Below are 15,826 nucleotides of genomic sequence, written 5' to 3'. Positions count from 1 at the left end.
ATTTAACTTTTAAAGTTTTATACATTATAAAATCTTAGAAAACAATGTTTTCTTTTGAACGAGGTTCTTTTAGCTGATAAATGATATATATTACTGGATTCTGTTAAGTGGGATTTCTAGTTAGGTATCCTTCTGATAGAAGTCCCTTTAAGAAGATTTTATTTTACTGTACTAAACTCAAAAACAAAATACAATCAACCAAGTTTTATTATAAAACAATGTATAGAACACATTTAAAAAGTAATTTTAATAATCCTAATATTCCCAGATAGTTTAAAAATATTAATAAAAAATGGAAATATCCTGGCATTTTTGCCTCCACATTAAGAATTCTAAATTAGGAAAAAACGTCTAAATTGATTAGAGACTGAGTTATAATAAATTAAGGAGGTTAATTTTTTAAAATGTAATTCATTACAACTTTTCAAAAACATATATAAATTGAATGTTCCCCGGAATCTTACAGTAAAAATTATGGAAATAAAGATCCATTGCTTCATCCAATAAAGTAGCTGAGACATATATATATTATATATAATATATATGCACAGTGTATACACTTCGTGTATATACACACACACTGTGTACGTGTGTGTGTGTGTACATATATGTGTGTGTACATATATATGTACATATATATGTACACACACACACTTTTTTCTTTTTCTTCTCATCTGTGGCCTTTTTTTATTATTAATTAGCAACTCTAAGAACTATATTAGAAGGAACAGAAAATGAAATACCATGGAATTAATTTGTATTTTGAATTTTTATGGTGTTCATTCAAACACTGAAATATTTATTAAATGACTACTGTATGCCTCACCCTTGATAAGTACTGGGAATACAAAGAAAGATACAGTTCCTGACCTCAAACAGCTCACAATCTAATAGGAAAAAATGACATATAAGCAAAATGACTATAATAGAATATAAGTACGATAACAAATTCTAATATAAAATTTGGTAGGTGGTGACATAAGGTGATTTAAAAATGACGTACAATTAGAGGGATAGGTGGGAAGTAAAAGAGTATTACAGGTAGGAAGAATAGCATGTAGAAATCATGTACAAACCATGATTGTGTTCAGGGAATTACCAGTAAATTCAGCTTGGCTCAAAGACTAGGAAGTACTGACAGGAACAGAGATTACTAAGGTAGGTATGATAATAAAGGGTCTTTTATGTTCTATGAAGAAATCTGGATTTTATCCAATTGTGCTGGAGCATGTCGAAAGATTTTAATAGGGTATCAACAAAATCAGATTTGTATTCTAGGAACTTTTAACGAAAAGAAAAAGACTGAAGATTGGGAGACCAGTTAGGGAACTATAAAAACAACAAAGGTAAGAATTAATAAGGGGTGGAGTTAAGAAAGTAGAGTGGACAAGGGCAACATATCTTGGATGTTTAGGAAGCAGTTCTCAAAGTATAGTCCACGGATCCTGGGGGTCGTCAAGACCCTTTTTAAGGTGTCCATTGGTGAGGTCAAAACTATTTTCATAATAATATCAAAGTGTTATTTAAATATTATTTGACCTCTTTCACTGAGTGGATATTGGCACTGATAGTGCAAAAGCAATGGTGGATAAAACTGCTGAAACCTTAGCATCATGAATCAAAGGAGTAGCACTAACCTATACTTCACCACATCACAGTAAGAAAGTTTCACTTGAGAATATCCACATCGAAAAAAATAAAAAATTACTGATTTTATTAAATCTTAACTCTTACTTATATTTCTTTTTAATATTATCTGACAAACTGGGAAGTTTGCATAAAGCATATCTGCTACAAACTGAAGTATCATGGCTGTCATTAGGAAAAGCTTGTGTAGTTATTTGAACTGCATGAACTACAAGTGGAACCAGTTATTGTTTTCATGACACCACTCTTTTTTCTCTTTTACATTAGGAAACGACTGTGTGTGGTTATTTGGACTTGACTATTGATATGGTTTGTGTCCCCACCCAAATCTCATCTTGTAGCTTTCATAATCCCCAGGTGTTGTGGGAGGGGCCTGGTAGGGAAATGATTGAATCATGAGGGCGGGTCTTTCCCATGCTGTTCTTGTGACAGTGAATGAATCTCACGAGATCTGATGGTCTTAAAAATGGGAGTTTTTCCGCACAAGCTCTCTTTCTTTGCCTGCCACCATCCATGTAAGACATGACTTGCTCCTCCTTGCCTTCTGCCATGATTGTGAGGCCCCCCCCACCCCAGACACATGGAACTGTTAAGTCCAATGAACCTCTTTCTTTTGAAACTGCCCAGTCTCAGGTATGTCTTTATCAGCAGCGTGAAAACAAACTAAGAGTAAATTGGTACCAGTAGAGTGGGGCGTTGTTGAAAAGATACCCGAAAATGTGTAAGCAACTTTGGAACTGGGTAACAGGCAGAGGTTGGAACAGTTTGGAGGACTCAGAAGACAGGAAAATGTGGGAAAGTTTGGAACTTCCTGGAGACTTGGAGGACTCAGGAGACAGGAAGATGTGGGAAAGTTTAAAACTTCCTAGAGACTTGCCGAATGGCTTTGACCAAAATGCTGACACTGTTACAGACAATAAAGTCCAGGCTGAGGTAGTCTCAGACAGAAATGAGGAACTTGTGAACTGGAGCAAGGGTGACTCTTGTTATGTTTTAGCAGAGAGACTGGTGGCATTTTGCCCTGGCCCTAGAGATCTGTGGAACTTTGAACTTGGGAGAGATGATTTGGGGAATTTGGCAGAAGAAATCTAAGCAGCAAACCATTCAGGAGGTGACTTGGGTGCTGCTAAAGGCATTCAGTTTTAAAATGGGAACAGAGCATAAAAGGTTGGAGAATTTGCAGCCCGACAATGCAATAGAAATGAAAATCCCATTTTCTGAGGAGAAATTCAAGCCGACAAAAGTACTGAGCAGCCAAATGTTAATCCCCAAGACAATGGGGAAAATGTCTCCAGGGCATGTCAGAGGTCTTCACAGCAGCCCCTCCCATCACAGGCCTGGAGGCCTAAAAGGAAAGATGGTTTTATGGGCTGGGCCCAGGACCACCCTGCTCTGGGCAGCCTAGGGACTTGGTACCCTGTGTTTCAGCTGCTCCGGCCATGGCTAAAAGGGGCCAAGGTACAGCCCAGGCTGTTGCTTCAGAGTGTGGAAGCCCCAAATCTTGGCAGCTTCCATGTGGTGTTGGGCCTGTGGGTGTACAGAAGTCAAGAATTGAGGTTTGGGAACCTCCACTTTGATTTCAGAGGATGTATGGAAACGCCTGGATGCCCAGGCAGAAGTTTGCTGTAGGGGCGGGGCCCTCATGGAGAACCTCTGCTAGGGCAGTGAGGAAGGGAAATATGGGTTTGGAGCCCCCACAGAGAGTCCCTACTGGGGCACCACCTACTGGAGCTGTGAGAAGAGGGCCACTGTCCTCCAGACCCCAGAATGGTAGATCTACTGACAGCTTGCACTGTGCACCTGGAAAAGCGGCAGACAATGCTGGCCCACGAAAACAGCCAGGACTGGGGCTATACCCAGCAAAGCCACAGGGAAAGAGCTGCTCAAGGCCGTGGGAGACCACCTCTTGCACCAGCGTGACCCGGATGCGAGACATGGAGTCAAAGGAGATCATTTTGGAGTTTTAAGATTTGACGGCCCTGCTGGATTTCGGACTTGCACTGGGCCTACAGAATTGGCCTTTGTTTTGGCCAATTTCTCCCATTTGGAATGGCTGTGTTGACCCAATGCCTGTATCCTCCTTGTATCTAGGAAGTAACTAACTTGTTTTTGATTTTACAGGCTCATAGGTGGAAGGGACTTGCCTTGTCTCGAATGAGACACTGGACTGTGTACTTTTGAGTTAATGCTAAAATGAGCTGAGACTTTGGGGGACTGCTGGGAGGGCATGACTGGTTTTGAAATGTGAAGAGATGAGATTTGGTAGGGGCCGGGGCAGAATGATATGGTTTGGCTCTGTGTCCCCACCCAAATCTCATCTTGTAGCTCCTGTAATTCCCATGTGTTGTGGGATGGGCCTTGTGGGAGATGACTGAATCATGGGGGCAAGTCTTTTCCATGCTGATCTGTGATAGTGAATGGGTCTCATGAGATCTGATGGTTTTAAAAATGGCAGTTTTGGGGAGGGGCCAAGATGGCCGAATAGAAACAGCTCTGGTCTGCGGTTCCCAGAGAGATCAATGGAGAAGGTAGGTGATTTCTGCATTTCCAACTGAGGTATCTATCTCATTGGGGCTGGTTAGGTAGTGGGTACAACCCACAGAGAGTGAGTAGAAGCAGGGTGGGGCGTTGCTTCACCCGGGAAGTGCAAGGAGTTAGGGGACCTCCCTCCTCCAGCCAAGGGAAGCCATGAGGGACTGTACTACCTGGCTGGGTACTATGCTTTTCCCATGGTTTTTGCAATCTGCAGATTAGGAGATTCCCTCGTGTGCCTACACCACCAGGGCCCTGGGTTTCAAGCACAAAACTGGGTGGCTGTTTGGGCAGGCACTGAGCTAGCTGTAGGAGTTTTTTTCGTAACTACAGTGGTGCCTGGAATGCCAGTGAGACAGAACCATTCACTCCCCTGGAAAGGGGGCTGAAGCCAGGGAGCCAAGTGGTCTCGCTCAGCGGGTCCCACTCCCACGGATCCCAGAAAGCTAGGAACCACTGGCTGGAAATTCTCACTGCCAGCACAAGTCTGGAGTTGACCTGGGACGATCGAGCTTGTTTAGGGGAGGGGCATCCGCCATTACTGAGGCTTTGGTAGGTGGTTTCCCCCAACAGTGCTATGAAGACTGGAAGGTTTTGACTGGGCAGGATTCACCACAGTGTGGCAAAGTGGCTGTGGCCAGACTGCATCTCTACACTCCTCCTCAGTGGGCAGGGCATCTCTGAAGAAAATGCAGCAGCCCCAGCCAGGGGCTTACAGATAAAACTCTCATCTCCCTGGGACAGAGAAACTGGGGGAGGGATGGCTGTGGGTGTAGCTTCAGTGGACTTAATCTTTCCTGGCTGCTGGCTCTCAAGAGAGCAGTGATCCTGACAAGGCGGATTCTCCCAGCACAGCGCACCAGCTCTAAGGGACAGGCTGCCTGTTCAAGTGGGTCCCTGACCTCGTGTCTCCTGCCTGGGAGAGACCTCCCAACAGGGGTTGACAGACACCTCATATGGGAGAGCTCCGGCTGGCATCAGGCCAGCGCCCCTCTGGGATGAAGCTTCCAGAGGAAGGAGTAGGCAGCAATCTTTGCTGTTCTGCAGCCTCCACTGGTGATAACCAGGCGAACAGGGTCTGGAGTAGACCTCCAGCAAACTGCAGCAGACCTGCAGAAGAGGGGCCTGGCTGTTAGAAGAAAAACAAACAAGCAGAAAGCAACAACATCAACAAAAAGACCCCCCAATAAAAACCCCATCCAAAGGTCATCAGCCTCAAAGACCAAAGGTAGACAAATCCACAAAGATGAGGACAAACCAGCACAAAAACGCTGAAAATTCCAAAAGCCAGAATGCTGCTTCTCCTCCAAATGATCGCAACTCCACTCCAGCAAGGGCACAAAACTGGATGGAGACTGACACTGATGAATTAACAAAAGATTTCAGAAGGTGGGTAATAACGAACTCCTCTGAGCTAAAGCAGCATGTTCTAACCCAATGCAAGGAAGCTAAGAACCTTGATAAAAGGTTACAGGAACTGCTAACTACAATAACCAGTTTAGCGAGGAACATAAATGGCCTGATGGAACTGAAAAACATAGCACGAGAAATCAGAGAAGCATACACAAGTATCAATAGCTCAATCGATCAAGCGGAAGAAAGGATATCACAGATTGAAGATCACCTTGCTGAAATAAGGTGTGAAGACAAGATTAGAGAAAAAAGAATGAAAAGGAATGAACAAAGCCTCCGAGAAATATGGGACTATGTGAAAAGACCAAACCTACAATTGATTAGTGTACCTGAAAGTGACGGGGAGAATGGAATCAAGTTGGAAAACACACTTCAGAGAGACGTGAACTCTCAGGAGAACTTCTTCAACCTAGTACAGGAGAACTTCCCCAACCTAGTAAGACAGGCCTACATTCCCATTCAGGAAATACAGAGACCACCACTAAGATACTCCACGAGAAGATCGACCCCAAGACACATAATCGTCAGATTCTCCAAGGTTGAAATGAAGGAAAAAATGTTAAGGGCAGCCAGAGAGAAAGGTCAGGTCACCTACAAAGGGAAGCCCATCAGACTAACAGCAGATCTCTCTGCAGAAACCCTACAAGCCAGAAGAGAGTGGGGGCCAATATTCAACATTCTTAAAGAAAGGAATTTTCAACCTAGAGTTTCATATCCAGGCAAAGAAAGCTTCAGAAGCAAAGGAGAAATAAAATCCTTTCCAGAGAAGCAAATGCAGAGGGATTTTGTCACCACCAGGCAGCCCTTACAAGAACTCCTGAAGGAAGCACTAAATATGGAAAGGAAAAACTGGTACCAGCCACTGCAAAAACACACCAAAATATAATGACCAATGACACTATGAAGAAACTGCATCAACTAATGTGCAAAAAAAACCGGCTAGCATCATGATGACCAGATTAAATTCACACATAACAATATTTAGCCTTAAATATAAATGGGCTAAATGCCCCAATTAAAAGACATAGACTGGCAAATTGGATGAAGAGTCAAAACCCATTGGTGTGCTATATTCAGGAGACCCATCTGACATGCAAAGACATACATAGGCTCAAAATAAAGGGTTGGAGGAGTATTTACCAAGCAAATGGAAAGCAAAAAAAAAAAAAAAAAAAAAAAAGCAGGGGTTGAAATACTAGTCTCTGGTAAAACCAACAAAGATCAAAAAAGACAAGGGCATTACATAATGGTAAAGGGATCAATGCCACAAGAAGAGCTAACTATCCTAAATATATGTGGACCCAACATAGGAGCACCCAGATTCATAAAACAAGTTCTTAGAGACCTAGAAAGAGACTCAGACTCTCACGCAATAATAGTGGGACTCTTTAACACCCTACTGTCAATACTAGACAGATCAATGAGATAGAAAATTAACAAGGATATTCAGGACTTGAACTCAGCTCTGGATTAAGTGGACCTCACAGACATCTACAAACTCTTCACCACAAATCAACAGAATATACATTCTTCTCAGCGCCGCATGGCACTTATTCTAAAATAGCTCACATAAATGGAAGTAAAACACTCCTCAGCAAATGCAAAAGAACAGAAATCCTAACAGTCTCTCAGACCACAGTGCAATCAAGTAAGAACTCAGGATAAGAAACTCACCCAAAATGGCACAACTACATAGAAATTGAAGAAACTGCTCCTGAATGACTCCTGGGTAAGTAACAAAATGAAGGCAGAAATAAAGAAGTTCTTTGAAACCAATGAGAACAAAGAGACAATGTACCAGAGATTCTGCTAAAGCAGTGTGTAGAGGGAAATTTATAGCATTAAATGCCCATATCAGAAAGCTGGAAAGATCTGAAATTGAAACCCTAATATCACAATTAAAAGAACTGAAGAAGGAAGAGCAAACAAATTCAAAAGCTAGCAGAAGACAAAAAACAACGAAGATCAGAGCAGAACTGAAGGAGATAGAGACAGGAAGAACCCTTCAAAAAATAAAAATAAACAAATCCAGGAGCTGGTTTTTTGGAAAAAAATAACAAAATAGATAGACTGCTAGCTAGACTAAAGAAGAATAAAGAAAAGAGAGAAGAATCAAATAGACACAATAAAAATGATAAAGGGGATATCACCACTGATCCCACAGAAATAAAAACTACCATCAGAGAGTACTATAAACACCTCTATGCAAATAAACTAGAAAATCTAGAAGAAACGGATAAATTCCTGGACACATACACCCTCCCAAGACTAAATCAGGAAGAAGTCGAATCCCTGAATAGACCAATAACAAGTTCTGAAATTGAGGCAGTAATTAATAGCCTACCAACCACAAAAGGCCCAGGACCAGACTGATTCACAGCCAAATTCTACCAGAGGTACAAAGAGGAGCTGGTACCATTCCTTCTGAAAATATTCCAAACAACTGAAAAAGAGGGACTCCTCTCTAACTCATTTTATGGGGCCGGCATCATTCTGATACCAAAAGCTGGCAGAGACACAACAAAAAAAGAAAATTTCAGGCCAATACCCCTGATGCACATCGATGCAAAAATCCTTAATAAAATATTGGTCAACCGAATCCAGCAGCACATCAAAAAGCTTATCCACCATGATCAAGTGAGCTTCATCCCTGGGATGCAAAGCTGGTTCAACATATGCAAATCAATAAAAGTAATCCATCACATAAACAGAACCAACGACAAAAACCACATAAGTAACTCAATAGATGCAGAAAAGGCCTTCAATAAAATTTAACATCCCTTCATGTTAAAAACTCTCAATAAACTAGTTATTGATGAAACATATCTCAAAATAATAAGAGCTATTTATGACAGACCCATAGCCAATATCATATTGAACGGGCAAAAGCTGGAAGCACTCCCTTTGAAAACCGGCAAAAGACAAGCATGCCCTCTCTCACCACTCCTATTCAACAAAGTATTGGAAGTTCTGGCCGGGACAACCAGGCAAGAGAAAGAAATAAAGAGTATTTAAATAGGAAGAGAGAAAGTCAAATGGTCTCTGTTTGCAGATGACATGATTAGGTATTTAGAAAAGCCCATTGTCTCAGCCCCAAATCTCCTTAACCTGATAAGCAACTTCAGCAAAATCTCAGGATACAAAATCAACGTGCAAAAATCACAAGCATTCCTATACACCAAAAATAGACAAGCAGAGAGCCAAATCATGAGTGAACTCCCATTCACAACTGCTACAAAGGGAATAAAATACCTATGAATACAACCTACAAGGGATGTGAAGGACCTCTTCAAGGAGAACTACAAACCACTGCTCAAGGAAATAAGATAGGACACAAACAAATGGAAAAACATTCCATGCTCATGGATAGGAAGAATCAATACTGTGAAAATGTCCACATTGCCCGAAGTAATTTATAGATTCAATGCTATCCCCATCAAGCTACCAATGACTTTCTTCGCAGAATTGGAAAAAACTACTTTAAAGTTCATATGGAACCAAAAAACAGCCCGCATTGCCAAGTCAATCCTAAGCAAAAATAACAAAGCTGGAGGCATCACACTACCTGACTTCAAACTATACTACAAGACTACAGTAACCAAAACAGCATGGTACTGGTACCAAAAAAGATACACAGACCAATGCAACAGAACAGAGACCCCAGAAATAACTCCACACATCTACAACCATGTGATTTTTCACAAACCTGACAAAAACAAGCAATAGGGAAATGATTTCCTATTTAATAAACAGTGCTGGGAAAACTGGCTAGCCATATGCAGAAAACAGAAACTGGACCCCTTCCTTATACCTTATAAAAAATTAAGATAGATTAAAGACTTAAATGTAAAACCCAAAACCATAAAAACCTAGAAGAAAACCTAGGCAATACCATTCAGGACACAGTCATGGGCAATGATTTCATGACTAAAACACCAAAATCAATCACAACAAAAGCCAAAATTGACAAATAGGATCTAATCAAACTAAAGAGCTTCTACACAGGAAAAGAAACTATCATCAGAGTGAACAGGCAACCTACAGAATGGGAGAAAATTTCTGCAATCTATCCATCTGACAAAGGGTTATTATCCAGAATCTACAAGGAACTTAAACAAATTTACATGAGAAAAAAAAATCCCATCAAAAAGTGGGTGAAGGATATGAACAGACAATTCACAAAAGAAGACATTTATGCAGCCAACAAACATATGAAAAAAAGCTCTTCATCACTGGTCATTAGACAAATGCAAATCACACCACAATGAGATACCATCTCATACTAGTCAGAATGGTGATTATTAAAAAGTCAGGAAACAACAGATGCCGGAGAAGATGTGGAGAAACAGGAATGCTTTTACACTACTGGTGGGACCGTAAATTAGTTCAACCATTGTGGAAGACAGTGTGGTGATTCCTCAAGGGTCTAGAACCAGAAATACCACTTGCCCCAGCAATCCCATTACTAGGTATATACCCAAAGGATTATAAACCATTCTACTATAAAGATACGTGCATATATATGTTTATTGCAGCACTATTTACAATAGCAAAGACTTGGAACCAACCCAAATCTCCATCCTGATAGACTGGATAAAGAAAATGTGGCACATATACACCATGGAATACTATGCAGCCATAAAAAAGAATGAGTTCATGTCCTTTGCAGGGACATGGTTGAAGCTGGAAACCATCATTCACAGCAAACTAACACAGGAACAGAAAATCAAACACCACATGTTCTCACTCATAAATGGGAGTTGAACAATGAGAACACATGGACACGGGGAGGGGGAACAACACACATTGGGGCCTGTTGGGGGGTGGGGGGCAAGGGGAGGGAGAGCATTAGGACAAATACCTAATGCATGTGGGGCTTAAAGCCTAGATGACAGGTTGATAGGTGCAGCAAACTACCATGGCACATGCATAGCTATGTAACAAACCTGCACATTCTGCACATGTATCCCAGAACTTAAAATAAAATTTAAAAAAAAAGATAAAAAAACAAAAAAACCAAAAAAAACGGGAGTTTCTCTGCACAAGCTCTCTCTGAGACGTGACTTGCTCCTCCTTGCCTTCCACCATGATTGTGAGGCTTCGCTAGCCATGTGGAACTGTAAATCCAGTAAACCTCTTTCTTTTGTAAATTGCCCAGTCTCCTATATGTCTTTTATCAGCAGCATGAAAATGGACTAATACAGCTATCAAGCAGAGGTTTTCTGAAAAACGAATGAAGGAAGGCTGTGTCTTTAAGGAAAACAATGTATTCGCAGCCAATGATAAAATTTGGGCTTTCCATAAAGAATTAGAATCTTGGAAAACTTGACTCTGACACCACGAAGTTGACAGCTTCCCAATACTTAGGCTTTTCTCATAAGATAGGTGATGTTTTAAAAAATGTGATCTGAAAAAAATTATAGAATAAAATGTGTCAACATTTGGAAGATCTGCATAACTCAGTGAATCAATATTTTCCAAATGACCAAAATGCATGAAATTTACATTTTAAAGATTTTAATACTATAAAAGGTTCATTGATATGGTTTCAGATTCTATCATTAAACTTTAAGACTTAAACCACCACTGGTCAAGTTTTGATGTGGTATTAATGATCTGAAAATACTCGTTTTCAACTATGTATCTGTGTGAGGCTGAATTTGCTTCATGTACTTCAACCCAAACATTGTATTACAATAAATTAAATGCAGAAGAATATACAAGAATTTAGCTGTCCTCTATTCAGTTAGATAGTAAAGAAATTGCAAAAATAAAAAACAATGCAACTCTTTTTGGTAATTTTATTGTTTTGGAATTAGTTATTTTCATAAAAGTGTTATTCATGTCAAAATACAATGGTTTTGTATTGTTATTTTAAAATACCTTAGAATCTTATTTCAATTTCGAATATGACAAATATTAATAGCTATAACCCATATAACAGAAGTTCTTTGGGTCTTTAATAATTTTCAAGAATGTAAAGGGGTACCAAGATCAAAATGTTTGAAAACTTCAGGTGAGGAGGCAGAATCTGCAAGACTTGCTGACTAACTAGACAAGAGAAGAAAGGCTGGAGGAGGAACTCAGGATGGCTCTTAGATGGTACTTGAAATAGGCAATATAGGAAATGACAGTTTAGGCTGAGGGGATGGGAGAAGGAGGGGTAAAAAGATTTGGTTTAATTTGAGGTGGTGAGTCCTACATGAGATTTATGAAAAATCTGGAATTCAGAAAAGTGGTCTAGTCTAGAAATACAGAATGGCATATTTTGTGTCAGTTTGAGCTGGGGGAGAGGATTAGCATAGAATCACCTAATTTTGAACACCTACTATGGTATGATAAAAGAGGTCTTCTGACAGAAATTTAGTGAATGTCAATGCATTTAAGGTCTGGGCAGAGCTACTGCAGTTAGTGAAGCTGCACTGCACTGTGCCAGGGAGGGCCTGTCACATAGACTACATATGATATGAATGATGCCCCCTAGAGCTGTGCACAATTTGCAAAACCAAATGTGGCAACCCTAAAGAGGAACCGAGCTAGACAGACAAAGGACTGCTCAGAGAGGCAAAGTCCTTGGAATAAAAGGTCGTATCATGCATTCAAATTCGGAGAATTTCTTTAGAAGATGGTTATCAAAAAGAAATACTAAAGACAGGTCAAATAAACTAGGTTAAAAGAAAGACAAATAAGAACTTTGTTAAATCCTGAATGGGTGGCAAGCAACATTAAGTATAGCCTTTTAAATGTAGGCGGCTGTCAAAGAAAAAAAAGCTAAAGGATGGTATATGGAGGAAGTATATGGTTTTTGGTTTTAAAGATGAAGATGTGTTTATGTTCATAGGCTGAGGGGGAAGATTACATTAGAAAAGAAATAACAATGAACTGGTGTTTACCATATGTGTGGCACTATGCTAGGCATTTATATATGTAGGAGAGAGGAGATAATAAAAGCAAAAGCAAGGACCAGGAAGCATTGAGATAAATACTATAGGTAGAGTAGAGGGACTGTCCTTAAATAGTAAGGTGATCAGAGAGGTAAGGATGGATGTGGTCGACAGGTAAAGGTAAAGTATAACAATTTTACAATACTGTTACAGACATTACTGTTGAGTGATAACGCATCATTTATCTCTTCTGATTCCGACTTCTGACTCAGATTGCATATGGTCCAATCTAGCTAACATTTGTGGAGTTAATATCAGGTTATTTAGGGGTTGACTGGTCAGTCTGTGGATGATAACCAGAGCCCTTTAGCTCTCTTTCTGTGACGTATGTGGAAATTAAACTGTTCACTAGCAACTCTGCTCTAGTGGCTCTCTAGAAAAAGGAGAAAAAAAAATGCTAAGAATATCATACATTAACTAGACATCAAACCACTTACCTAGAATTAAACTAATTTTGGCCAGTTTGGGCTAGGTATAACATATCGTGCCTTCAGACAGAAAAAGGTAAGACTTCCATTTAGCTGAAGTGGTTTCATGAAGAGAGAAAATTCAGCCTTACTCCTGACCAATGAATGTTTGTAGTATCTGAATTTCCCTATGCCCAATATGTTTCAACTAAAAACATGCAATTCAAGGCTAAGTTGAGCCTCTTACTTCAATAGAAAAACATAACTTGCTTTTAGTAAGTCAACTAAACATTTAACGCTCACGGAAATCTACCACCATATTAAGCAACCAAAATACAGAGAAGTTAAGTCTGAACGTTGACACAGCAAAACAGTTATTTAAAGATTTTTATATTTTCAAACCCAACATTGTAAAACATCCTAACTTCATACAACCTAACATCATAAAACAAAAATTATCTTAGTAACAAAAACAAGACCAACATTACACTCTCCATTTCTAATAATCATCCTAAGACAAGTTCTGAAAGAAAAAGAAAATTCTAAATCTCCTAAAAAATTAAACACTTTTACTGTTGTAAGATACAGATTAGTTCAGTTCAACAGCATTTACTGTGTGCTTCCTATATGCCAGGTAGGGTGTTAGGTACTTAAAGGTACACAAAAGAGAGTTTAAGTAGATTTATATTATATATAAATTGTTTTTCATAGCTCTATTTTTCCTTATTTTGACTGCTTACTTTTACATATAATATTTGATAACATAAAATGTTCCATTTTAAATAAACGAAATTACAATAATTTTTTCAGCCATTATGAGTCTAAGCACCAAACTTGCAACCCATTTTTCTTTAAACTTTATTACAGAAATTTTGAAACATACATTAACCTTCATGTACCTAATATCAGAAACTTAGCTTTAAAAATAACATTCTAGTGCTCACTTCAGCAGCACATATACCAAAATTGGAACGATACAGAGAAGATTAGTATGGCCACTACAAAAGGATGGCATTCAAAAATTAACATTCTACCATTCTTATTTTTTCTATAATCCCTTCAGCTTCCCTCCGAGCCCCTCTTTTGCTGGAGTAGTTTAAAGCAAATTCTAGACACCCATAATTTCGCCTGAAAACATAACAGTATGTATGTATCCCTAAAAAATAAGAGATTTTTTGTTTTAATCATCACAAGTTTTCCTGAGCCTTCATGATTATTCTATTTGATGCCAACTGTCCTTCTTCATTACTTCAGGATGCTCTTTAAGGTTTTGGTATGTTGTCTCTACATTTTTGGTTAGATAATTTATATATGCTTATATTCCCATTTATAGGAATATGACTCCATACCTGCAGTTCTTAGTACTCCATACTGCAGTTCCCTTTAATTGTAACCTAAGCATTTTTGTTTAGCTATTTCATTACCTCAAACTTTAAAGTCTCAGAGAACACCATTCTACATCTGTTTCTTAACGAGAATAACAACATAAAAAAAGGCATAAAAGGAAATTTAAGGATTCAAAATGTCTTTTAAAAAGATAACAGCTGGGCATGGTGGCTCACACCTGTAATCCCAGCACTTTGGGAGGCTGAGGTGGGCAGACTGCTTGAGCCCAGGAGACCAGCCTGGGCAACATGGTGAAACCCCATCTTTATAAAAACAAAACAAAACAAACAAACAAAAGAAAAAAAACCCCCAAAATTAGCCAGGTGTGGTGGTGTGCCTATAGTCCCAGCTACTTGGGAGGCTGAGGTGGGAGGATCACCTGAGCCTGGGAATTTGAGGCTACGGTGAGCTGTGACTGCTCCACTGCCCTCCAGCCTGGGTAATGAGAGTGAGGCCCTGTCTTAAAACAACAACAACAACAAATTATAGATTTTGGAATATTACTCTAGATTTACGGTTCACATATTGCATTTCAAATTGAAGATTGGCATTACTGAAATGTATGAACTGGCTGAATAACAAGGAACAAAGAATGGCTAGAGCCAACATGTATTTTAATAATTTTTAACTAAATGAGTCTATGCATCATTTCCGAATCCATTTAGCTGCTTTGCAGTTATAAATGCAAACAGGGATTAAATACTCTCTAAAAATTTCTAAAGACGTTTAAGATAGTGTTAAAAAAAACAAAAACAGAATATTGCAGAATCACCTAGGTGCTTACTATCTGTCCCAACCAAAAAAGTAGTACGCATTGGTTTTATTTATAAAGTTCTTCCTCTCTCCAAGCAGAGCACTCAGGAAGACAGTGCTGTGAAAATACTATTGTGTCATGAGATTAAGTTTATAGTGTTTCAGTCATCAATTTGGAATTCCCTTAATCAGAACACCACAAATGGCAGAGGGACAGTGTATGAGTAAGAGCTATTAGCATGGTTTTCCATTTGATTTTTTTTTTCTGCCACTCATGTCCTATTCTGGATGATGGTACATTTTTCTCTGGATGTTTTCTAGTCCAAGAAAAATCACCTCTTCAAAATCATCAATGACTCTTATTTTTTTTTTCACCAAATACTTAAGCACATGTCTTTTGACAATACTTTTTGACTAATTAATGAAAATGAATAAATTTAAATCAAATTCTCTCTTTAGGAACCCCCAGGTTTCTATAATGATCCCACTGTAAAATCATTTTTTAGAAATCCAAGATTTTACTAGCTACACGTCTGCAATAGAACAACTAGATCATCCACCCAATGCTAACATTCTTAAAAAAAAAAAAAAAGTGAAATTTAACAGAATTTTTAAAACTAGGGGGGAAAACTTTTTCTAAGGTATCATTAGAAAAGATCATGTTTTTAAGAGGCTGTTTAAGAAATCAAACTTAAAAACTAGATAAGAAATGCAAGTCCTGATAAAACAAGTAGTGTTTAAAAG

General features: G+C 39.0%; 1 protein-coding gene and 1 non-coding gene across 6 annotated transcripts in view; one reads left to right on the top strand and one right to left on the bottom strand.

Annotated features, from left to right (window-relative positions):
* USP15 (ubiquitin specific peptidase 15) overlaps positions 1-15,826 on the bottom strand; it is a 144,391-nt gene that overhangs the window by 56,808 nt on the left and 71,757 nt on the right. Inside the window, exon 7 of one of the 5 annotated variants that reach the window (XM_009247970.3) lies at positions 11,380-12,909. The exons of the other annotated variants lie outside the window; for them this stretch is intronic. Within the exon in view, the coding sequence (XP_009246245.1) occupies positions 12,885-12,909 (25 nt within the window). The 3' untranslated portion in view covers positions 11,380-12,884. Of the gene's footprint in view, positions 1-11,379; positions 12,910-15,826 lie in introns of those variants that run through there. 5 annotated transcript variants of the gene reach the window in all.
* LOC112135902 (U6 spliceosomal RNA) lies at positions 13,880-13,986 on the top strand. Its single transcript, XR_002917135.2, has one exon. It is a non-coding gene; the product is annotated as a U6 spliceosomal RNA (small nuclear RNA).

The sequence above is a fragment of the Pongo abelii genome, chromosome 10, assembly GCF_028885655.2.
Source record: "Pongo abelii isolate AG06213 chromosome 10, NHGRI_mPonAbe1-v2.0_pri, whole genome shotgun sequence".
Taxonomy (NCBI): domain Eukaryota; kingdom Metazoa; phylum Chordata; class Mammalia; order Primates; family Hominidae; genus Pongo; species Pongo abelii.
Note: the sequence above shows the minus strand (reverse complement) of the source record. Positions and strands in the feature narration are given on the sequence as shown.